The 24,530-nt window shown below is 31.5% G+C and overlaps 1 protein-coding gene and 2 long non-coding RNA genes across 3 annotated transcripts; all 3 read left to right on the top strand.

The window, feature by feature from the left end:
• Window positions 1-1,590: 1,590 nt before the first annotated feature.
• Window positions 1,591-6,273, top strand: LOC134240344 (uncharacterized). Its single transcript, XR_009986413.1, has 3 exons — window positions 1,591-1,641; window positions 2,131-2,189; window positions 6,112-6,273. It is a non-coding gene; the product is annotated as an uncharacterized LOC134240344 (long non-coding RNA).
• A 2,279-nt stretch (window positions 6,274-8,552) lies between these two features.
• On the top strand, window positions 8,553-17,650 carry LOC134240343 (uncharacterized). The gene is made up of 7 exons (XM_062722441.1): window positions 8,553-8,678; window positions 8,797-8,920; window positions 9,419-9,477; window positions 10,245-10,652; window positions 14,749-14,842; window positions 16,111-16,243; window positions 16,334-17,650. The coding sequence occupies exons 1-7, from the start codon at window positions 8,642-8,644 to the stop codon at window positions 16,901-16,903; spliced, it is 1,425 nt and encodes a 474-aa protein (XP_062578425.1). The 5' UTR covers window positions 8,553-8,641; the 3' UTR covers window positions 16,904-17,650.
• Window positions 17,651-20,869: 3,219 nt separating this feature from the next.
• Window positions 20,870-23,308, top strand: LOC134240342 (uncharacterized). The gene is made up of 5 exons (XR_009986412.1): window positions 20,870-21,324; window positions 21,794-21,934; window positions 22,233-22,314; window positions 22,776-22,834; window positions 23,077-23,308. It is a non-coding gene; the product is annotated as an uncharacterized LOC134240342 (long non-coding RNA).
• The last annotated feature ends 1,222 nt before the right edge of the window (window positions 23,309-24,530 follow it).

Raw genomic sequence — 24,530 nt, 5'->3', positions numbered from 1 at the left:
ACACCCGGCAGTCGTTAAACTAATACTAATTTCATGACAAATCATTTCTGTAACGTAACATTGTGCAAATACTTCAAAAATTTTTTTAAGTGTGTGTTCAAGGGTATGTTCCTTTTTGTAGCTTTTCCTTAGAGTTCTCAAAGACAATGACGTCATTATTTGACGTCATTTGTGTGTACTTGAAAGTTATTTGAAATCTTTATGTAAAATAAACAAGAATACAATGGAAGTAAACAAAAAAAAAAAAAAATAATGAAAATAAGTCTTAATCATCAAATTGTTTCGATTTGCGTGATACGACATGCGTCTGAATGAGACTATAGTCGAGAAGATTTACGGAAAACTTCTAGTTGCATGGAAATCCAACAAAAACGGTAACGTTTTATATTTTATTAATTTCTCAAGCTACTGTTGGCTGCATAAAATATAAAATAGAATCAGACACAGACATAACCTATCGATCATCAAAAAAAAAAAAAAAATTGACTCAATAAATGTAAAACACAAACTGTGTAACGTAAGTTTTTATGTGACAAAAAAATTTTGTACTAAAAAAGGGATCTGTCATTATTGATTCCAAATGATAACAAATTCATAGTATTAAAATATATATATATATGGATAAAGATGTACTTCTTTGAGTAAATATATTGTGTATCTCGTAATTTACAAAGGGAAAGAACATTCTTATGTATAAACTTTTTAATGCATTTTTAACATTTGACCCGAATAACTTCTCTCATCTCAATGTTCAGAGTAGCCCGATCCTCATGGGTGCAAAAATCCATGCCCGTGTTGTGACTACTAGTCATTTATTTGTGTACAAGCTTATATATTTCACGACATTTGCAATTTTGATCGGCAGGTTAAGTTGATCGACCTTGCCATTTCCACAAACGGAGTGTACATACTTCCCAACGATTTTTTTCTTTTTATTAAATTTCAATTGCACCTAATAGATACATTTTTGATTTATATAAGGATTTCTTAATAATCTCGTTATATGAATGAAGAGACGTCAAAAAATATGTTGTTGAGTAACAAATACAAACGCAGTCCCCTAGCATTCAGAATTTGTGTCTATATTGGGCTATTATTATTCTATTTAAAAATATATAATTAAAAGAAAAAAAGTCGTTTTCCTGATTTTAGCAATTCGGAAATGCATTACTATTGTGTGTGGAATTAAGGTCATTTAACTTGATCCTATATCTATTTTGTTTGCTTCCTTCCTTACAGGTTTTAAAAATGTGATATCGGATAAGTTAATAAATATTTGTGTCAATAACTAAATGCATTTAAAACAAAATAAATTTGTCAGCGAAAAGAAGAATTTGAAAGGGGATGCAGATTTGAAGAATGATTTCAATATTGAACCAATTTGTTGGCTTTTTCGGTAAAATATTGTTTGATTGTATTATTTGTATGTTAAGCAATATTTATTCTTTCAAACTCGTAAAAGAAAATAAGGATCGTTTTTTTTTAAATCAAGATTACTTTTTTTTTTTAATTTTTAGTGTGTATTATTTTTTTTCATGTTTTCTACGATGCCACCTCAAGTGTTACTCATTCAAAAAATACTTGTTCCATTCCTTGGAAAAGAAATTTTGGATTAACAACCAATGCAACAGATGAGACCGGGTATGAGAGGTTTTGTATGTTTTAAACTGAAATATTGATTATTATTTCTACGAAAACCATTCATCTAAATATTTCCTTTTTTATCGAGATGTAATATTGGACTTTAAAGTAGCGCTGACCTTTACAGTTGAAAGCTAACTTTTACACTAGAGCAATGTACGGAAGCTCTTTTACGATAGAAACATTTTGCTCAACATTTAATTCAGCTAAAATAAATGTTTTTTTTCAAAGCATAAATCAGCTGTCCTTAAAGAAAACGACAATCACACTACCCTCAACTCCCGGCCTTCACATGTTATGCCCCTAACAACATAAGGGGCACTACCTTTACCACTAGAAAGGTATTCTTATCCATTATCACTTCTGTATCTCCTTACACGATACAGGTTGAAATGTCAAGTTAACCGTCAACTGTAAAAGCCAGTGTTTATTGCAAAAGTCTATTATGAATTCAAGTATAAATTTAATTTTTATAAATAAATTTTACAGAAGATTTTTCGACGGATTGAGAAATATAATCACTGGTTTTTTATATAGTCATGAAGAAGGTAAGATATATAAAAAAATCCTTTAAAAATAATTTATCAATACCTTAAAATAGATATATATTATAAGAAAGAAACAAAATGAAATATATCGTGATAACAAACAGCACTAAAGCTCAAAAGTCCATCCAATAATAAAAAAAGGAGAAGAGCAATACGAATCTTTAAGACATAAGAGATGGGATCAGGTGTCATGGAGGAGTGAGCATTCCACCTCAAAAGATTACCAGGTTTATTTGATATTTAATTTTTGCAATGAAGGTTCTTTATGCAAAACATTTTCCAATCATATATTAATAGGTCTCAAAGAGAAAGATAATGTTAAATGGACTTTGATATTTGCATTGTTCGTTATCTCTATATCCTTCTTAAAAAGATTTTTTTTTATTATTTTTTTTAACTTGAATTAATATGCATATTGTTAATGATATTTACTTTCCTCGAACTCGACATAGGGATACATTGTACTTGCTGTTTTATGCTATTTATCTATTCAGCTAATGGAAAGACATTATTCTCTATGGCACGCCGATTGGTTCAAAAGTATTTTCTGCACGACTTTAAACAAAAATTACACGAGTTAGTCAAAACTTACACAAAGCGCGGAAAATACACACAAAGTTATTCAAATTTACATAAACTATACAAAAACTACACAATCAACAAAATATTTACACGATATAACGAGAAAATTACACAAACGTAAAAACGAAAACTGCACAAGTGAGAATACAAGATCGACATAATATACGACGCATCCTCATTGCGCACATTTCATTAATATTCATTAGAGAACAGATCAGTGTGGCTTGGAAGCTTGAAACGTTATAAAACAAGGGGATGGGTATGTGTTAACAATATTAATCTTTTAAAAAAGATTCGGTCTTTCAGAATTACGCTAGACTCTCAAAAATATGCACAACATGTTTTATGCATGTAAAAATTGACAGGCACACAATATGTATATTAATTAACATCCCCGATTAAAATATAGATAACGTTAAAAGGGGGATGCATATAAACTGTATATTTTCAGTTGCGTGTTTAATTGTTAGATTTTTTGTTTCATTCCTCTATATAGCAATATCTTTTGAAAGTTTAAAACAATGATATTATCATAGTAAAGGTAAATAAATAAAAACAGCGTGAGTTAATACAGGAGAGTTAACAACAAAACAAACTCTTCTCCTCCACCACCCACTGTGTGTACTTTGGTAATAATTAAGAATGTGGATGTGTGACCTTTTCACATCGAAATTCCTCCCTACTGGGATGGAATGAAAGACACGTGTATGCTAATCGATTTATAGTTATTTGACACTTCAATGATACCTTTTGGTTGGAGGTTATTAGCAATTCGTACAGAGATTTTGAAGCAATGTTGCTGTCATCTGGATTGTGGAATTTGCCCAATGTGAAAAAGTAGTACATGTAGTCTTAAATTTTGAACAACGTGTGGTGATTACATAAATACATGATACATGTATCCATGAAAATGTAAAATGTAAAATTATACAGTGTTTTACTTATGTGAATTTCAACTTAATTTCTGTTTTTCTAGAGTAGATTATTTTGAATAGGAAAAATGCATATTTATAAAGGAGTTAGACAATTTAAAAAAAAATATATAATTTAAAATTATAATATGCAGATACATATGTAGTATCTCTTTTAAAAGGGGGGGGGGGGTTGCCAAATAACCTAAAAAACCTTATTAACATGCAAAAAAAAAGTAAAGCGTCCAATCTCGAAAATCCTATTTCGTTGAGATAGTGAGGCACATTCAATTCCAATCCAGCAACAAAATAGGGGGCTTTTCAGTGGACATTTTACAATGGAAGTAGGTTCTTTTTGCAAAAAAAAACAAAAACAACAACAGCAACAAAAACCGGGGGGGGGGGGGGGGATTCTATAGGCCTAATTGATGATTAATTTTGTTTCATAATAATATAATCATGTTCTTTTTTATATAATGGCCATATACATGTATTTGGGTAAAAAAAGTAATCTTACAAGAAACTTAGTGTGTGGAAAATAATTTTAAAAATCATGAAGTCGAATTTGAAATGTAAACAGAATAAAGAACATGAATTATTTGCATTTTTTTAGAGTGATAAAACGCGTTCTATGACACTGCTGTATCCATTCTAATTTTTTTATTGCATTCTTTTTGTAACATTGTATGTAATATAAATGTACTTAGTAAAGCACACTGTTTTAAAAGTAATAAAACACAAAAGCGCATGTACATAAAACACACAGGGCATATATATCCTCCTTTTTTCTGGTCCTTTTTATTAAAAGGAAAACATTTATCATGTAATCGTCATTAAGAATGAGGGTAACGCTCACAAGAAATGTCTTGTTTTTAATTGAGTAGTTTATAACTGAAAATATGAGATTACATGGAAAAGAATTCATAACAAAGTAGACTTAAGATCTCCAACGAAACTGATATCCTGATATTTCATAAGTATGAATACATGTGTTATTAGAATAAAATATTTTTTATGTTTGGCGTTAGATGCAGGCGCGGATCCAGATATTTTTTCCAAGGGGGGGGGTGGTTCCATCCCAGTCAAAAAATAAATTCAATCCCAGAAATTTCTTGACAAGAAAAGAAAGAAAGAAAGGAAAAAAAAACTCGCCAAAACGTCAAAAATCTATTTCGGGGGAGAGAGAGAGAGAGAGAGTTGTGTTATGACTTCTATTGTCTCAAATCTTTCATTTTCCACATCCATTTCACACACATATTCGCGTTTCCCGGGGGGGGGGGGGGTCAGCGTTTTCCAAGAGGGTCTATGGTAACCCCCCGACCCCCACTAGATCTGCGCATGAGATCTAAATACATGCTGTATACATCTAACGTAATCCCAACGTTCTTCAACTTAAAAAAAATGTTTATCCAGCCAAATGAATCGAATATAGGTATATATAATTTCCTATTCCGAGTGGTAAAGAAAATAAAATAGGTACAAATGAAAAGTACCAAAATCATGAAGAATCAACTTTATTAATCGATTCATTATGCGAGTGTTAATTTCATTTTTATACAAGTAATTTCTGTTAAAGATGTATCTACAAATTAGAAATTTTAAAAGCTATAGAGAGTTTATTTAAATAAAAAAACATAAAATAATTCTAACATTTTTTTTTTTTAGAAAATCAAGATCCTAGTCAAATGTACTGTTTATCGTTAGGTACTTTTAGTTCGGAGTCGAGTATGCATAGTATGCATTTTTTTTACCCGCATTATACGATTTCTCTTGTCAGAATTTTTGTCTGGCATCAGCTAATACCTCCGTATATTGGTTATGATCTCGGTCAATATCGAATAACGTATTCTCACAAATAGATCACATGGAAACACTTCATAATTGTTCGATTGACATTAGCTAGAAATCGGACCGAGTTTTAGCAAAGAAATTAAAATAAGCAAAATAAAGCACATGCCATCGTCAACGCCATTTAATTTCCATTCTCGATTACATCCAGCTAAGTATACATGAAGCGATAAAGAGTACAGAAAACCAAGAACACAATGAATATTCTATGTGCATAATAATGATATGCGCAGCTGTATGCGCAGTAAAATTGTTTGTGTAATTTTTAGTTTCCTCTGCTCGTGCAATTTTTGATTTTTGTTTGTGCATATTATACCCCTAAATCGTGCAAAAAATGTCGGATTCGTGTGTTTTTCGCTTTGTTTGTGTTAAAATCTTTCAAACTATGTGCAATTTTTACCTATACGTGCATTTTTATTTTACTCGTGTATTTTTTTCATCTAGCTCGTGTATAAAATCTTGATCGTTGTGCAGAAAATACTTTTGAACCAATCGTCGTGCCATAATTCTCCCCCTAAAACGTACATAGATTTGTGATAATCCAATAATTATTTAACCTCTTGTCCATCTCAACATTTCAGATGAAAGTTTGAAAATTCATCTTGACAAATGTTCCAAAGATATCAACTGTAAACTTTCTACTGTCCTAGACAAAAACGAAAAAGGTGTCATGTTTCTTTGCATATTGGCAGAAAAATCGGAAGTATGTTACATGTCCAGTTGTTCTTGTCAGAAAAGGCAAGGAAAACGAGAAATTCAGTCAATAATTTTCCAGCATGTAGACAGAATTGGTGATCGGGATATTGATGATCTACATTGTGAGCTCAGAAAATCAACAAAGCAATATTTGCAATATAAAACAGTCAGCAGTTTCAACCAAAATGTAATCTGTACAAACGGTGTCACACAAAATGGTTTCAAGGAGGAAAACACTTCAGTCAAAGAGGGATGTTTATACAACAATCGAAAAAATAAAGGTATGGAAACAAAATTTTTGCCTGATGTCATAACATATAGCAACAAATTTTAGGAAAATATAATTGGAACTTAAATAAGCGCCTTAAAGTACCGAATGATCTTTACAAATCAGCCGCATTTATTATTAGAATTTAAAAAAAACTATTTAGTATGAGCACAAGATAAACATCTATAAGATACTTTTCTATCATAAGACCTCAATGGAAGGTTTGCTTTTTGATTGATAATTTTATAATTAGTGACAAATTCAATAATTTCATGTACCGGACACATATTATTCAGGCTTTGGACAATATTAACAAAAAAAAAACATAAATACGATGCCGTTCAATAAATGCTGTCCTGAAGTCAGTGGTATACAAAATGGAAATCATATGAAAATATTTCCATTTCCAATTGTTTTCTCTGTGATAAATACTACAAAAGTCCATCTTATTAATATCGTGGTAATACCTGTTGTATGTATATATATATACTACTGAAAGGTCAAATGTCAACCTGCGTGCATATGAATGGGTATAAATGCACTGAAGAAAAAAAAAATAGATGGCTTGTTTAATTGTCTACTTAGTAATTAGATATGATATATCATTTTACAAACAAAATAAGTAATGAATTATCTTCGGAGCAAGTCGGTAGCGCAACGCTGTCCACTATCAGCGAGGCCTAGGGAACTCCACTTCCGTAAACAGCTTATCTGGAGCACGTGGAGAAATTGGCACAGCCACGCTCCATTACCTGATACAGACATCATCCCTCAGTCATTACCACCGACTTCGTAGGCAACTCAACTTCCTCTGCTGTTTTAACATTCGTAAGCAACTCAACTTCCTCAGTCTGCTATTGCAACATCCTCACAAATCGCTTTCCTGACCAACTCCCGTTTCATCAACTGCAACATTGCATTCAATATGGCGGCGGAGAAGTGGCCTACACACGTGCTTGTTCTTCCGACAACCTAAATTAAGGTCATATATACAATTAACGTTAACAAGATTGCTTTGGTCATAATTTAAAATTCTTTTGTTGTTTATTTCATAAATGTTGATATTTAATTACTGTAACTGTACAATCATTAAATTTGTTTCGTGTTTTTATGGGACCACTTTTTATATTAAAATTTGACGTCATGGGGCGGAGCAATTAAATAAAATGGAAAGCCTCGTGCATTTCAAATCTACTAATTTTGACGGTATTCTGATTTATTTTAAGATTGTTATTTCAAGTAAAAATGAAAATATAAGGAATCACTGTCTAGTTAGGAGACTATGCCAGGAACATCAACAATAGCGGGTTTCTACCGTTATGCAAATTATTCCATGTTTCCCCTTTTGTTGATGCCCTGGCATAGTCTCTTTATCCATTGGATATTTCCGAAAGCCTATTACAAAAAAAAAAAAAAAAAAAACCAAAGGATTTCTCAATAAAAGTATCTCTAGTTTTGTGATAAAATAAAAACGTTTGAAAGCATATTTGGTGTTGAACAATTCTGACAACACGCAGTTATTACACAGTCACGGACGTTGGTGCTTGTGCAGCTGCAGTCCACGTGCACACACTAAAAATTGACCGATACGAAGGTAAGATAAACGCAATCCGATTAAAATCAGATCCTTTGATACGCTCACATAAAGATTGCTACACAAGGATCTAAATAAACCCCATTTAGGCTCTTTCATAGATTTTATACTTTTACACTACAGTATAGAATTGTGAATTAGGTTGTTGTCTACTAAGTTTACCATCAGGGACAAAGAGTGGTTCACCAAGCAGTGGGTTGCGTATGAAAAGAAGACAATTAAGGAATACACATACATTACAGGTATTAAATTTTAGGCAGTATATATTTTGATTATTTCGTGTTATTCAAATTTACCTCTAGAATGATTTGAAACTATAAGTAATAGAAAAATGTCGCTCTCCTCATTTGGGCAATTCGGAAATATTGAGTGAGGAATTCAGGCCACTCGACTTTTTATCATAAATGAATTGGGTTTGCTTCCTCCTATACAATGTTTAAAAATGTGATATCGGATAAGTTAATAAATATTTGTGTCAATAACTAAATGTATTCAAAACAAATCAACTTTGTCAGCGAGAAGAAGAATTTAAAAGTGGACGCAGATTTGAAGAATGATTTCAGTATTGAACCGATTTGTTGGCTTCTTCGGTAAAGTATTGTGGCATTGTATGATTTGTATGTTAAGTGATATTTATTCTTTCAAACTCGTAAAAGAAAATGAGGATAGTTTTTCTTAGAATCAAGATTACATTTTTCTAATCTTTAGTGTGGATTATCGGTTTTAACGTCTTCTACAATACCACCTCAAGTGTTACAAATTCAAAACATACGTGTGCCCTTCCTTGGAAAAGAAATTTTGGATTTACAACCAATGCAACAGATGAGACCGGGTATGAAAGTTTTTGTATGTTTTAAACTGAAATATTGCTTAATATTTCTACGAAAACCATTCATCTAAATATTTTCTCTTTTTATCGAGATGTAATATTGGACTTGTGCGAGTAGCGCTGACCTTTACAGTTGACAGCTTATTTTTACACTAGAGCAATGTGCGGAAGCTCTTTAATTAACGATAAAAAGAATTTGCTCAACATTTAATTTAGCCAAAATAAATGTTTTTTTTCAAAGCATAAATCAGTTTTCCTTAAAGAAAACGACAATCACACTACCCTCAACTCCCGGTCTTCACATGTTATGTCCCGAACAACATTAGGGGGCACTACCTTTGACCACTAGAAAGGTTAGCCTATCAATTATCAATTCTGTACCTCTGTACATGATACAGGTTGAAATGTCAAGTAAACCGTCAACTATAAAAGCCAGTGCTTCTTGCAAAAGTCTATTTTGAATTCAAGTATGAATTTACTTTTGAGAAATAAATTTTACAGAAGATTTTTCGACGGATTGAGAACTATAATCACGGGTTTTTTATATAGTCATGAAGAAGGTAAGATATATCAAAATTCCTTGGTAAAAATAATTTACAAATAGTTTAACATAGGTATATATTTAAAGAAAGAGAAACAAACTTAAATATATCGTGATAACGAACAGTACTCAAGCTCAAAAGTCCATCAAGCAAGTAAAATAGAAGTAGAGCAAGCACAAATCTTTTAAACATAAGGTGTGGGATGCAATTTCTGTAATTAAGATCACGGGTTTTTTTATATCATGAAAATTATATCAAAATTCCTTTTAAAAAAAAATACCAATAGTTTAACATAGATTTATATATTAAAAGAAGGAAACAAAATGAAATATATCTTGATAACGAACAGTACTCAAGCTCAAAAGTCCATCAAGCAAGTAAAATAGGAGTAGAGCAAGCACAAATCTCTTAAACATTAGAGATGAGATCAGGTGCCATGGAGGAGTGAGCATCCCCCCTCAAATAATCATCAGATTTATATGATATTCAATTTCTGTAATTAAGGTTGTTTTTACAAAACATTTTCTAAGCATATATTAATAGGTTTTAAAGGAGAAACATAATGCTTTAAAGAGATTTTTTATTAATTTTTTTTTACATGTAACGTGAATTATTGTGCATATTGTAAATGATATTTACTTTCCTCGATACACGACATAGGGATACATTGTACATGCTGTTATATCCATTCACCTAATGGAAAGACATTATTCTCCTCCTGAAACGTACATAGATTTGTGATAATCCAGTAATTATTTAACATCTTGTCCATCTCAACATTTCAGATGAAAGTTTGAAAATTCATCTTGACAAATGTTCCAAAGATATCAACTGTAAACTTTCTACTGTCCTAGACAAAAACAAAAAAGGTGTGATGTTTCTTTGCATATTGGTAGAGAGATCGGAAGTTTGTTACATATCCAATTGTTCGTGTCAAAAAAAGCAAGGAAAACGAGAAATTCAGTCAATAATTTTTCAGCATGCGACTAAAGGTGTAGATAGAATTGGTGATCGGGATATTGATGATCTACGTTGTGAGCTCAGAAAATCAACAAAGCAATATTTACAATATAAAACAGTCAGCAGATTCAACCAAAATGTGATCTGTACAAACGGTGTCACACAAAGTGGTTTCAAGGAGGAAAATACTTCAGTCAAAGAGGAATGTTTATGCAAAAATCGAAAAAATAGAGGTATGGGAACAACATTTTTGCATGATGTCATGACATGCACTATTATTGCAAAGCATTATAACACAAAATAATTTTAGCTTGATTGATTAATGAATTGCACATTGTTTAACGTCCATTTCGAGAATTTTTCACTCATATTGACGTTAGAGAGCTGCAAATTTTGTCCTGTACTCGTCACTTTGGGCCATTGGGTAGGGAGGGATCTTTTTCGTGCCAGCACCTAAAGTGACAAGGGACCTCGGTTTATATGGTCTCATTCGAAGGACCGACCTCAACGTCTCACAGTGGGATTTAAGCGCGCGACGTAAGAATCAGCTCCTTACTTCGTGGCTCTAGAGCAGACGGTCTAACCACTGAGCCACGCGAGCGACAATTGTAGCACGAATGAGTGTCTTAAAGCACCACACAATCTGTACAAATCAACCACATTCATGATTTATATTTTACAAAAACATTTTAGTATGAGCACAGAATAAACATCTGCAAGAGACTTTTCTTTTAAAAGACCGCAAAGGAAGGACTCTGTCTTCAATGAATTTTATAAATGATTGATAATTTTATTGAAAGTTTAAAGAAAATCAGTTTCAAAGTTTGTAATTTTTTGTAGACTGCTTACTGACGTTTTTCAAACTAATTGTTTGACCGTTATATGCACACTGAATTGTCGACGGATTTTCTTTTTCGACGGGCATCACAAAAGTTGGAAATGTGGGATAATTTGGATTATGGCGAAACCTATTTTGCATAAATTATCCTACGTTTCTAACTATCGCTGATTTCCCTGGCAAACTCTTTTAACTAGAAAGTGATTCCGAAAATTAACTGATTACCGTCTATGTGACCACGTTTCTTCAAATAGTTTCATAGCAAGACGTTGTAAAACGAGACAATTAATGGTTAGGAATCAGTAAAAATGAAGTCAGAAGTTCCATAAAAGCTGCCGTAAAGATCAGATTAACAAAGAAATATTCTTTGAGATATTTGCTGTTACAGCAACCATGCAATGTTTGTTTACCAGATTATTATTGATTATATTTGATTTACTTTACCACGCATAGGTAATTTATTAACATTTTGGAGTAATGTTTCATTTTTTTTTTCAAAGAAATGCATTGGCATTTAAAAGGGTATTACCCAAATAATTTCATATATTTCAACAAATGAATGAAAAAGTCAGGGTGTAAGAATATCCAAACAATTGTTAAGAAATAATCGAAAGTAATGTTTATCTACATTTGTCTGAAATTCTAACAGATAATTAAACCAGATTCAATTACTTTTAACCCCAAAGAAAAATTAGCAACACGTGCACCTGACCAAAACAAAAAAATCAAAGGTCTGAGAAGAGCAAATAATTGCCAGGATACAGGGGTAGTTTTGTATTCCATTTTCTTCAATATTTGTCTCTTTAAGTTAAGATTTCCACTCTACTACGTGTTCCCTTTTTCCGAACTTGAAAAAAAACCTTTAAGAAAGAAAAAAAAATCATTTCCAGAATATATAAGGATGTGATATATTCCAGTATACGAAGAGTATGTTCGACCATGCGTATCATAAAAGAGATAAACAAATTAAATAAATATGTTAGAGACATATGTTTTAATTATGGACAGCATCTAAAGGAGATCTAGAGCAGAAAATCCAAGGAGTTTTTGTTTCTTTCTTAACATCGAGGACATGATTTATTGAACAGCCTTCATACGTAATACCAAAAAAAAAAAAGCTTTTTACAGCACTGATAAAATGAAAGTTCAACATATCAAGCGATTTTGCAAGCCGAGTACATTTTTTTTTCAAACTAGAAAATAAATAAATCGATAACAGAGTTAGAGGCAAATTGCAATGTAACAGGGTACTGGATTGACAATTTATCCTAGGATTTTTATACTCTCTGTATACTTGTGTGCATGGATGAAGTGAATCATATGTGATGAATGCAATGGCGGATATCAGCCATGTCGGTCTACATACAAATTTAAGGGTAGCGTCTCAGTGAATTGTTTCACTTGGCAGTCTAACCTTAATGCAAAGTGACAAAATGTACAAGCTGTCATTTGGTAGTGTCAAGTTACTGTGGCATGACACGTTTTGCTTTTCGTAAAGTGTACAGCGTGTTCATACAACTTTGCTTGATGGCACTTTACCCTTAAGTGCAATTAAAATACTTTATATCCAAAAAATAAATAAATGAATAAATATAAACAAAAAGATAGATCAACCAACCAGCATGGGGGAACTATTAACACTGAGAAAGTTCAGTTCCTGAGACTTTATTGCGGTCGCGATCGGGGCCGAATTAATTACTATAATATATATTAACATATATAAACGTTAACTTTGTGTAAAAATTTTAAAATAATTTCTTGTGAAAGTAAGGATATTTATAGTATATCACTCATGTCTCCCCTAAAAAAGGTCCTTTGAACGGCTACAAAAGACCGCGATCTAAATAATATCTTACATTTCTACCAAGTGAATGCCCCCTTCCCCTTAAACAATTAAAGATTCTAAAATGAACAAAAATAACCAGTTTTCTAAAATTCTTTTAATATGGCAATGCTTTGCAGGTGTTATCTACCCTCTTAGTAATCTGAGGATTCATTTCGTCATCTATTTTTTTTATCAAAGCTTTGTGAAAAAAAATCTCGACGGAATTAAATGATATGTGATTGATTGAATGATTGATTTTATACTATCTATTCAAGAATTTTTCTCACAGAAAGCAACCACAATATACCGGTGATGGGCTCCAAATGTTGACCTTTACTCGACACTCAGGACGATAGATTTGAACATATTTTATTATGTAATAAATACATAAATGGATTAGGCAGCAGGTATATAGCCACAGGTTTAAGGTTAATTAAAATACATTATAACACATAATTAAAAGTTCATACATGTATATCACCAATAAGTTAAAGTTTAGTAACACAAAATGGATGGACGCATATGTTAATAATCATTTTGGCCCCGATCGCGACCGCAATAAAGTCTCAGAAACTGAACTTTCTCAGTGTTAATAGTTCCCCATGCTGGTTGGTTGATCTTATAGTTTTGTTTTTATTTATTTATTCATTTATTTATTTTTTTGGATATAAAGTATTTTAATTGCACTTAAGGGTAAAGTGCCATCAAGCAAAGTTGTATGAACACGCTGTACACTTTACGAAAAGCAAATTAAAGCGTGTCATGCCACAGTAACTTGACACTACCAAATGACAGCTTGTACATTTTGTCACTTTGTTTTAAGGTTAGACTGCCATGTGAAACAATTCACTGAGACGCTACCCTTAAATTTGTATGTAGACTGACATGGCTGATATCGGCCATCGTAGATGAAGGATATGGAGATAACGAACAATATCTAATATCAAATTCCATAAAACAATACAAAACAGGAGCTCCAAAACATCAGGGGTGTGATCAGGTGCCATGGAGGAGTGAGCATCCCATAGGAGTAGAGTATTGATATTTAAATGAAACAGAAACATTAAATATTTTCATAATTTCGTACGCTTGACAGGTATTTTTAAAAGTCATCGGATAAAGGCAAAACAACGTTGTTCCGGTTCAATTTGTCATATGCCTGGAAAATATTGCTCGATTCATGCTGAATTAAAAATTATTTTTTTTCTCACAGAAAATCGCAATCAAATCATATCAGTATTTATATTTTAACAACATCATATTTAATTTTCCTATTTCATTTTGATTATTTTCAAATGGTACTGATATCGCTTTTAATTATTAAAGTACAATTAAGTGCGTCTGATGCATGGTACGAATATAGAAATAACAAACTGTATTTATCCTCCCAAGTCCATCAAAACATACAAATCAGGAGCAAAGAAAACATGGATTGCTACAAAATCAAAGGTGGGATCATATGTAATGTAGGCGTGAGCATACAAGACCCTGTCGACCGATCACACCAGCCGTGTGCTCTTTGTCATGGTCGGACAAACGAAATATTCCATAGACAATTCAGTGTAAAAAAAATGGTTTATATTTATAAAAATCATGTCATTATGTTTTTGAATTTTTTTTTGACGAAATTTAATTACGTTTGATAACGTTAGAATTACACTTTTAGATACTAACATGGGTATGAACGTTCTCTTTTTCTTCGGCGGAGCACTGTTGGGATTGTTCTTTGGAATAGGTGTCACTGTAGCATATTTTAAAAGGTAAGAATTTTATTATTTCTGTTGTTGAATAAATCATAGATGTTTACATGGATTTACGTATGATGATACTTCTTACAACAATGTGTGTAACAATTACATTATTAAGTGAAGCTATTTAAGAAATAAACAACGTTATTCAGTGAACGTGGCGTTATGAATAGCAATTGCTCTGCTGGCATATTCCATGATGCGCGCTAGCGCATCATAGAAAATATGCCAGCAGAGCTATTGCTATTCATAATGCCATGTTCACTTAATAATCGTTGTTTATTACTTATATTTGCATTTTTGATTTTTTCAAGAATATCAGAGGAAATCCTGACTTACATAAGGACGCGGCTTCTTGTCTTCAGTAAAGAAAAACATACGGCTTTAAAATCCGTACACCTGATCAGTGCTCTTTTTCTCTAATAAATCACAAACAATTTATAAAGTATTTGCCTCTCAGACATAGTTATTTGGATACAAGCCGCGCTGTCATCACATTCTCTTAATTTTTGTTTTGATGCAGTTGCATGTGACGTCATCGATCAACGTTATTGAAACCCTCTGACAAAAATCAATAATTTAACACTATGATGAAAAATGAGAATGCTTTAATAATGGTTACCACTCCAGAATGCTTTTCTATGATTTTTTTTTTTAGTTTTTCTATTTATTTTTAAGAGCTGAAATCATTCTTGTAATAGATATACTATAGTTAAAGAAATTTTCTTTTTCGGAATGTTATTACCCAAGTATGAAGAGTTGTGATCGTTCTTTGTACAAACATGCAAAAATATGATACGAAAAAATAGAAATATGGCAGTTCTCTAGAATTTTTTAAAAGTTTTATTTACAATTAAATACATTTACCAAAATTAAATTTTCAAAGATATATATCAGCAATTTTAAATATTCTGAATTTCTTTTTTTTCAAAGATTATTATTAAAAACTTATATTTATTCCTTTAGCAAAACATTTCATATATATACTTCTCAACACAGTAACTAAATGTAGTAGAACTTGTACTACAAGAATGTAAGATAGCACTTGCATTCATAGTAGAGGCAGCTGCATCTACAGTCCTATGAACGCAGTTGATGACTGCATGTTCATACTGGGAGAGAACAGTGGGAAGGCAAATATATAAAAATGATCTGTTTATATTAGCATTAAATGCTTTGTTTGTGCCATCATAAGTCAATTGTACAAAGTAAAAAGTAATCGCCACAAGAAATATTTATTTGAAATTTCTTGTATGGAATGATATTGTTTTGCCTTGTAGAAAATCTAAAAAACCAAGAATTTTATCGGTTCGTAACATGGTATATAATCGGGAAAGGACAGACGACGAAGAAATCACTTTCAAGGAAATTACTGAATATTCTGAAATCACTAACAATTATAGTAATATTGAAGTAAGTATATTGAACACACATCTATGAACAATGATGCACATATTTTTGTAATGTAAGAATATTAAACAAATCTAAAATCGGAATTTGTAGGAAGAAGAAACACTGTTGGAAGGAAAGAGAATGAAAAATGCTTGCAATCAAGATAGAGATGGGTGTATTAATCAACATGGTAAAACGCATGTTGTACAATCCATGACTGTGAAAGAAAGCCTTAGCAGCCCAAGCTTTGTGGAAAATTCACATCCACTACAATCTGCTGAAGCTTTAAAAAGGGAAGAATATTTGGAACCTACCACTCACCATTATTACACGCAATGTCAGGTGGATAGCAATCTTTTCAAAATTGAGAAAAAGGAAGACGAAGGTTGCGCAGGAGGGAAAGAAAACCATCATGTCAATGAAAAGGATTGTGCAAATCTAGTTGGTCCTCGTGACGAAAATGTTGATCATTACACGATCTTGATCGAGAATTCCACAGAAAATCGTGAAATCTTTTTACCAAAAGAAACAAATCATAGATCTTCAAACCTGTGCAATGTTAGCGATGATTATAGTGAGGAGGAACCACCATACTATGTTTTACGCACAACTCAGACAAATCAACCCGTATATACCAATACATGTATTGCAAGCAGCGACCAGGAAATTATTCAAACATAATCCCTGAAAAAAAAAGCTTCTCCCAAAAGTAGAAGATTGATTAAGGGTTTGAATTAATTGCTTTTTTATTCATAGAAGCTAATGTGTTTTTTTTTTACTTTTCATAATTCGTTTTAGCCACTGGAGCAACTTTCAACAAAATAACCGTGGATTTTTCTGTTCATGTGGATGCAAACAATGCATACTTCTTTCTCATGTCAATGTTGCATGTATAGGGCAAGTAGAAACAGCATTGGTTGTTCAGGACCAAAATACTCATGGGGAAAATGGGTATTTTGCAATGATCACTACATGTTTAATTAAGTCATCATTCATATCATGAATAGACACTGTCTTCCCTTCTAATCCTTAGACTCTAAATCTTAAAAAAGAGAAAAAACTATTCACAAAATAATTATTGTAATATTATTGAAATAAGAGAAAAGCAAATACTATTTTGTTGTAAATAATATATTTTGATTTCTTGTATTTTGAAAAATAAAAACATTCATTATGACTGCATAAATTATATTCCTAAACATATGGGTAAAATGTTCATGCTAACATTCATGATTTGTCTTATTCAAAAGGGAAATGTAATATAGGATTCAATTAGCATCCGGCATTTAGTAGATCCCGATTTAAGTCACTACTTTCGCATAAATATATTTCAAGAGAGGTTTTTATGTACTAGTATTTTATTCTTATCCTGCAACTTACACATGCATTGGCTATATTAATAATGCAAATTTATATATGTTGAGATGTTCCTAAGTCGTGTTGAATAAAAAAGGGTAACACATTGAGGTCTACACTCATAACAATGCTATGCTTGGTATGTAAAGGAAATATACACGACAGAAACAAATTAATGAAATAAGATCGGAGTATTTAATAAATATAATGTAATAAATATTACAGGAAGTAACGTCGAGGAACATTTTTGATGCGGCTTGATAAAAAAGATGGCACGGCTTTCCGGCATAACTCGGAAAACGGCTAGATAAGGAAAATTATATTTCAAGGAGGCATGTTAAAATTTTACACAAAGTAACTTCCTCATACTAAAACACCATAGAGAAGTGATAACCTTTAGCATCTACGTTTTCAGTTTCAGAGAAAATCACATACATAGCTAGGGCTGTTACCACTGAGCTCTTATATAGACTCGATATACAGTGTGATTAAAGTTTTCAGGGTTTTTTGTAATTTTTAGAACAAGATTGTTAAAAAGAATTCATAATAGAAATAAAGTAATGTCGCCAATTTGAACATGTTGAAAGTTCAGCAGGGATATTGTAAAGAAACTTTTGACACGTTAGAGATGATCGTTTGAGGGTCTTCATTTTCAAATATACTCAACAAAAACAGAAACGCAATTTTTTTTACTCAAGAGAGAAATTTTGAAAAAGTATATGGAACAACTATCTTTTTTATCACTGGATACCTGTGACCTATTTAAAGGACAACATGAGCTTTTAAGGACGTTCGATCCTGAGATTTTGAGTGCATTTTGGTCAGGTCCTTTATTTATAAAATTCTGAATCATTTTTAAGTTTTAACATTAAATCTGAATTCTACAATGCAAATTTAACTATATCCAATGAAAAAACCGCGATTAAATTCCATTTAAGTAGAATTAAGCTAGGGACTATATTTTGTAGCGGAAGGTTTTTTTTAGACGAAAATGATCAGTTTTTCCATTTTGAACTATAACAGTACTGTTAATTTGGGATTCCTATTTTGCCATCCTGGTTGCACACAAAGCTGTTTTTGCATTGAAATATGTTATGCTGGTTCTGAACTATCTATTGAATTATTTCTTATGAATTCTATCAACAAAGTGTGACAAATAAAGTCAATATATTCTGAAAATCCGGGGAAAAATTGAGCCAATTTTAACGTAAAATTGACACTCCTTTAGTAATATCTGAAAATTTACATCATATACCCCCACTTTTGATGTTCTTTTCTAAATATTCAAGATAAATTTGACCTATATGCTTAAAACCAGAAAAAGTTTAAGACTTTAGAATAATTTTTTTGCTTATTAAATTTTCAATGCCAGAAAAATCACTTTTTATTAGTGCAGAAAGGTCAAATAATTGATTATGCGAAGCAATTTGAAACTTTTTCATAGTCACAATTTTCAAGTGTCTTTTTTTAAACAAACTTAGAGTTCATTTTGTTTCATGCTTTAATTCGATAAAAATATTGGAGGGAAAACGTCAAAAATTTAATTTTTAATTAAAACACAAATTTCAGTGCAAAAGGGTCATATTAAATGTACTGTAGCGCCAAAAGAAGCGTATTGACCCCCATTTTTTGATTTGAATTTTAGTTAAGCTGTGTATGTAGAAACTAAAAATATACTTGACCAAAAAAAGTAAGACTTTAAATATCAGGATCGAACGTCGTTAAAACCGAAGTGTTGAATTATTTCCCTAATTGATTAATTATGTTTATGAAAAATAGTGTTTTACATTATTTCTAGTAAATCGGAGGTCTATTCTTATTGATATTCTGGATTTAGAGAAACAATAAACAGTCCTACTCAACCCATATTTAAGATTTTATTGAAATCTTGATGCTATATTGCCAAACTTTTACAAAGATGAACGCAACCGGGCTAGTGATGATTATAACAGGAGCTACGCAATAGGACGTTGCCACTGCATTTGGTATATATCAATCAGCTTTGCAGTGGTTAAACTTACGTCTCCAACAAGTTAGGAACACGCTTGATAGACAAAAAACTGGCAGTCCGCGGGTTACAACACCCAGACAGGACTGTCAGACCCCCCTTCAGCACCTGCGCTATACAAACAGATGCTACAATTACTGGATGAAGAAATCAGTATAGAAGTGCACGAATTGTTCGCATGAGTGTTAGAGGAACTGGCATTCGTGCACGATGTCCGTACATTGGAAATCCACTAGCGCTGAGACGTTTCAAAAGACATATGGATTGGTTAAGACGGTATGCCCCTAGAATTAAGAGGCGACGGCAATTATGGCATCAACTTAACTTTACAACCTAAAAATAGAAATATATGTGAAAATCCTTTAAAATGCTACCTATGCTAAATTTTCATTTCAATGCTTTGTTAATTCATTGATGTTGAAGCTCAGGAACCATAAATATATAATGCCTTTTAAATTACATGTTTATATAAAAACTGGAACTTGAAAAAAAAAAAATTGAAAGTCAATTGGAATCATCGAATTCCACTTAGTGCTTAAATCAATATTTGAACAAAATCAGAATTTTTAATGTTATATTATCTATTTTTTTTATTTTCTTCCTGTTCAGGCTAAATGCCAATGCCAAAAAAAAAAAAAAAAAAAAAAAAAAAAAAGAACGAGAAAAAAAAAAACATTTTGCGTCAATATACGTGCATTTCAGAAAAGATAAATTAATACGTGCTTTGGTGAGAAAGTCATCGTTTTAATTAAAATCTGAATACATTTCAGCATAAAGATTTTGAGGAACAGCGGATATCTGAAAGTCTTAAACGTACCCCATTTCGAAGAACAATCCAAATTAATTTAACTCCGATTTTAGAAAAATTGACTATATTAGATTTGAAAGGAAAATTCTGAAGGATTGTTTTAAGTATGGAAATTTTTTTTAAAAAGGTGCTTCGACCCAGAATTACAATAAAAAACATTGTGATTCTCAAATCCTTTGGAAAGTAATATAATGTTAATGAGATTTTTTTTACTAAATATTTTTAGCTGACCGATGTTCGACAATTCAGCACGTATCCTATTAATACATAGATTCAGCATGAAAGCATATGCTTTACAAAAGAGAGTATTCTATATTCGTAAAAGAAAATTAAATGTTTTAAAAAACATTCGATTAAGAATTATTCCGACTATTTGATCCATACTTATGGCATGTTGGTGTGACCAGTTCACAGGGGATGCTTATTCCTCGATGGCACCAGATTCTACCTCTCAGATTTCCGGGGTTAGGGTTTTATACCCTGTTTGGAGATTTTATTGTATTTTAACCATTTACATGTGTTTAAAGTGATAATAGATGAATTGTTAAGTTTACAAAAATATCAGTTTTATAGATCTAGTATTTATTTATAACCCCCGATTTGAAACGACAACTATCTGTTGATTTGGAGCAATCGCCGTCCGTATGTTGATTACTTTTGGGGTACGCATGTAATGATCATACTTGTGGTGTCAAATAGCAAAGTTTCACTTTAGTTGAAGCTAATCGATCAAACATTTATCTTAGTACATCTGTGGTAGATGTAACTGAGGAAAATATTTAAAATAGGTTAGAGGAAGAAGGCTATTGACGATGGGGTCAAAAACAATAATCATAAACCTAGTCACACTTCTGTAAGGATTGAGCATGTCACACAGCGTTCTCAATATACAACAATACCTTTGTATCCGGTGTTTATGAGCAGAATCAGGTATGTTTTTTACATTTTAGAATGAATCTGTTATCTTTACGAGTATGGTCGAAGATATGATTGGTATAGGTATCAAATAATTAGCTATTTTTAACAAGCAAGACAAATTTACTTTGTTAAAATGTTAAATTGTGAGATGTATGCATTAAAAATTTGAAGCTTTTAAGGTTGTCCGGTGAAATTAAAAACGATTGGTTTCTAAAATTCTAAGAACCGCACTGCTTATGAATGAGACCACGGATATAAAAATTCATGTACACTGTATTTATCATAATTATGTTCTATTAAAAAAAGATTTTATAGATAATATACACTGCACATATACAACGTATTAACTATTCACTTTTATGTGTTACCATGTTAACCATGTTAAACATTTGAGGAAGTTTATTATATGTATGTACTTCATACAGAAACAAAGTTCAAAAATATTTTATGATTGATGTTTAATATGTATTTGTCTTTCTAGAAACTGATACACGATAGAGTCCAAATTTTGTTGTAAAAGTATAAAACTCAAAAGGAGCAAAAGTGCTTTCTTCCATGTTGTAGGATTTCTTGAATAGATTGAAAAAGTTTATGGAAATAATGATTGATATATCATTATTGTGTAAGACTTTTCATATTATGTTTCTTATTGATGATTGAAATTATCATTTTTAGAAATAAACAATGTATCATAGGTAAAAAGCAAAAAAAAACTAACGTTTAATTTGATAACCATTAGGAATAAATAAAGTATCGGTTGTTTCAGAACTTGATTCTATATTAATAAAACGTCAGTATGCAAGCAAATTAATTTTGTTTTCTTTATGAATTTCACATTGAAACGAATTACAGGCTCAGAATGAAAACTAATGATATTTGTGATCCTTATTCTGATTGATTTCTTTTCTTTATTATTTCAGTTTTCATCTCATCTTCTCTGACAATGGCGTCAAATTGCGATAAACCGCTTGATTTTTATCTTAATGGCCGGAAGAAGATAGTGTAAGTTTTGAATTTTCTACTGTTCGATTTTATCGTTAACTTATAATTATTTTTTAAAGGGTATGCTTATCATCAAGATACAGATAAACATAAAAAGTGCGAATAAACTGAGATACTAAAAGATCAAGTTTCAAAATGCCAAGAGCAGTTTTATTAAAGAAAAGATTTATTAAAAGGTTAAATGTTTACTTGTATTCGTTTTAAAACATTTATAGGGGCAAAACATTTTTACAAGACACTTTTAAAGCCTGAAAACTTTTTATTATATGCAGATGCATGATTGAATAGAAGTGGGCAAATAAATATCCATTAAGCTGCATTGACTTGTAAAATTAAAACAAAATAATATTCAGAAGAGTTAAGATTTCTGTCTGGGGAGCAATTTTATAATTCAAATTTGACAAAGGATACTACATGTACTTGATTGTATTAATTTATCTAAATTTCATATTATTCTACAGAGGTTTTGAAAATATAATCGAAAAAATAAAAGAGGCACTTCAAATAACAAATTTGACAGGTGAGAGCTAATTATATATAATACAACATTCATCTTGAAATCAACCAAACATTTAAAAAACAAATAGCATTGTTTTGGTTTAACACATTGTATCAATCGCATAATTTTTTCGAGAAAAATGTAACATTTGAAAGGATTTTATTATTTTCCCTTACTGTCAAATTACTTAAAAAATTGTTCTAAAATATTACCTATCTGGTTATTTTTAAAAAGAGATTTTGCTTCCTTTTTTTCTTTAATAGAAGTTGAAAATCCGTTGATCAGTGATTTCTTCTCAAATGAAAATACTTTTGTGGAATTTAAAGTTGCAAGAAAAGGACCACTGAAGATATGTGTTGTTTCACTGAATAATAGAAAATGCTTTGAAATAAGATGTGACTGTAAGGACGTCTCCAGACAACATGGACATGGTAGTCTACAAATAGTTAACGTTAGACTACTCTGTGAAGCCAAAACACACAATGATTCACTTCAAGATCGCTCATGTCAAGAAAAAATGATAGTTGATACAAATAAAAATAAAGCATTGAATCACTATCAGTTAGAAGTGACATCTTCAAAGGCTAGAAGAAGATTCATAGATCAATACACAGGTTCCAATTCTACTACATTCAATTTAATGCAAAGTGGAAAAGGTAAGAATAAATAAGTTTATTTTTGCTGGGAATTGTAAAGTGCAGGTTAACGTGAGAATTATGTCATTTTGAAAATATGTCATAAGTCGCATGAAATCGAATTTGTTCCTTTTCTTTTTTAAATAAAGTGAAGACTGAATTAGATCATCTCATCAAACAAATTTCCACTTTTGACGTCAAATTAAAAAGACATGTGCATTTGAAATTTTGGGTTAGGGTCCCTGTGTCCAATGAATTAAAAGTAGAATACTTTGATTTTTTTTTTTCAAACTCAGTCTTCCAAAATTCTATCCTCAAGTTGAGTGACAATTACATGTATGAAAATTGAGAGACCTCACAAATGCGAACTGTTTAAGAAACCTAGACCTAAAATTTCACTTATTTGCTAAAAAAAGTTATCTCCCTTTGATGTATGCCAGAAATCTTCCTATGTAAATCCTCGAATGTCTTCCAAACTCAAATCATAGTCTCGGATGTAAAACGACAAAGACGCCATCGTGATTATTTGAATGTTTCTAACATCAGGGGTCGGCAGTTTTATTCATAAAGCAACGTATACAACATGTACAACAACCAGTGAGCTTCACGAGCTTAGTAAGAATCATATATGTAAGGGTATTTTGGCGATTACTGCTCTGGCGCTTGATTCTTTTCGAGAGTCATCGTTAGATTTAAGCATCTAGGGCGGCGATTGAGAGGGTAATCAGACCAAAAATCTGTTATGGAACATCGACAACATTAATTATACCACGTTTTGTTGTTAGTTTCTTAAATAAAGCGCTGGAGCAGAAATCGCAAATGAGCGTTGCATTCATCCCATCATTCGGTTCTTTATCTCCAAGATGGTAGACATAGCCGCCATAGTATACACATTTCACTGTCCATATTGTATCTTTTTTGCCACCAACATAAAATGGAAAACAAAGCGGATCAGCACAACATTGAGGGATTGTTAATTGATATACCTGCTTTCTAAAGGTAAGCGGGATATAGACACCATATAGGTACGTTCATCTTTCATTCTCTTACCTTTTCTTGCTGCTAACAAGTATGATATAGAG

This window comes from Saccostrea cucullata, unplaced genomic scaffold, assembly GCF_032062105.1.
Source record: "Saccostrea cucullata isolate Sc308-1 unplaced genomic scaffold, CSIRO_AGI_Scuc_v1 ctg7535, whole genome shotgun sequence".
NCBI lineage: Eukaryota > Metazoa > Mollusca > Bivalvia > Ostreida > Ostreidae > Saccostrea > Saccostrea cuccullata.
The sequence above is the reverse complement of the archived record's forward strand: the minus strand, read 5'-3'. Positions and strand labels throughout refer to the sequence as shown.

Coding starts and splice junctions, on each gene's coding strand:
- LOC134240343 (XM_062722441.1), top strand. CDS start 8,642: ATGATTTCAGTATTGAACCGATTTGTTGGCTTCTTCG. Junction 14,843..16,110: donor ACTGTAGCATATTTTAAAAG/GTAAGAATTTTA, acceptor TTTGCCTTGTAG/AAAATCTAAAAAACCAAGAA. Junction 16,244..16,333: donor ACAATTATAGTAATATTGAA/GTAAGTATATTG, acceptor CGGAATTTGTAG/GAAGAAGAAACACTGTTGGA.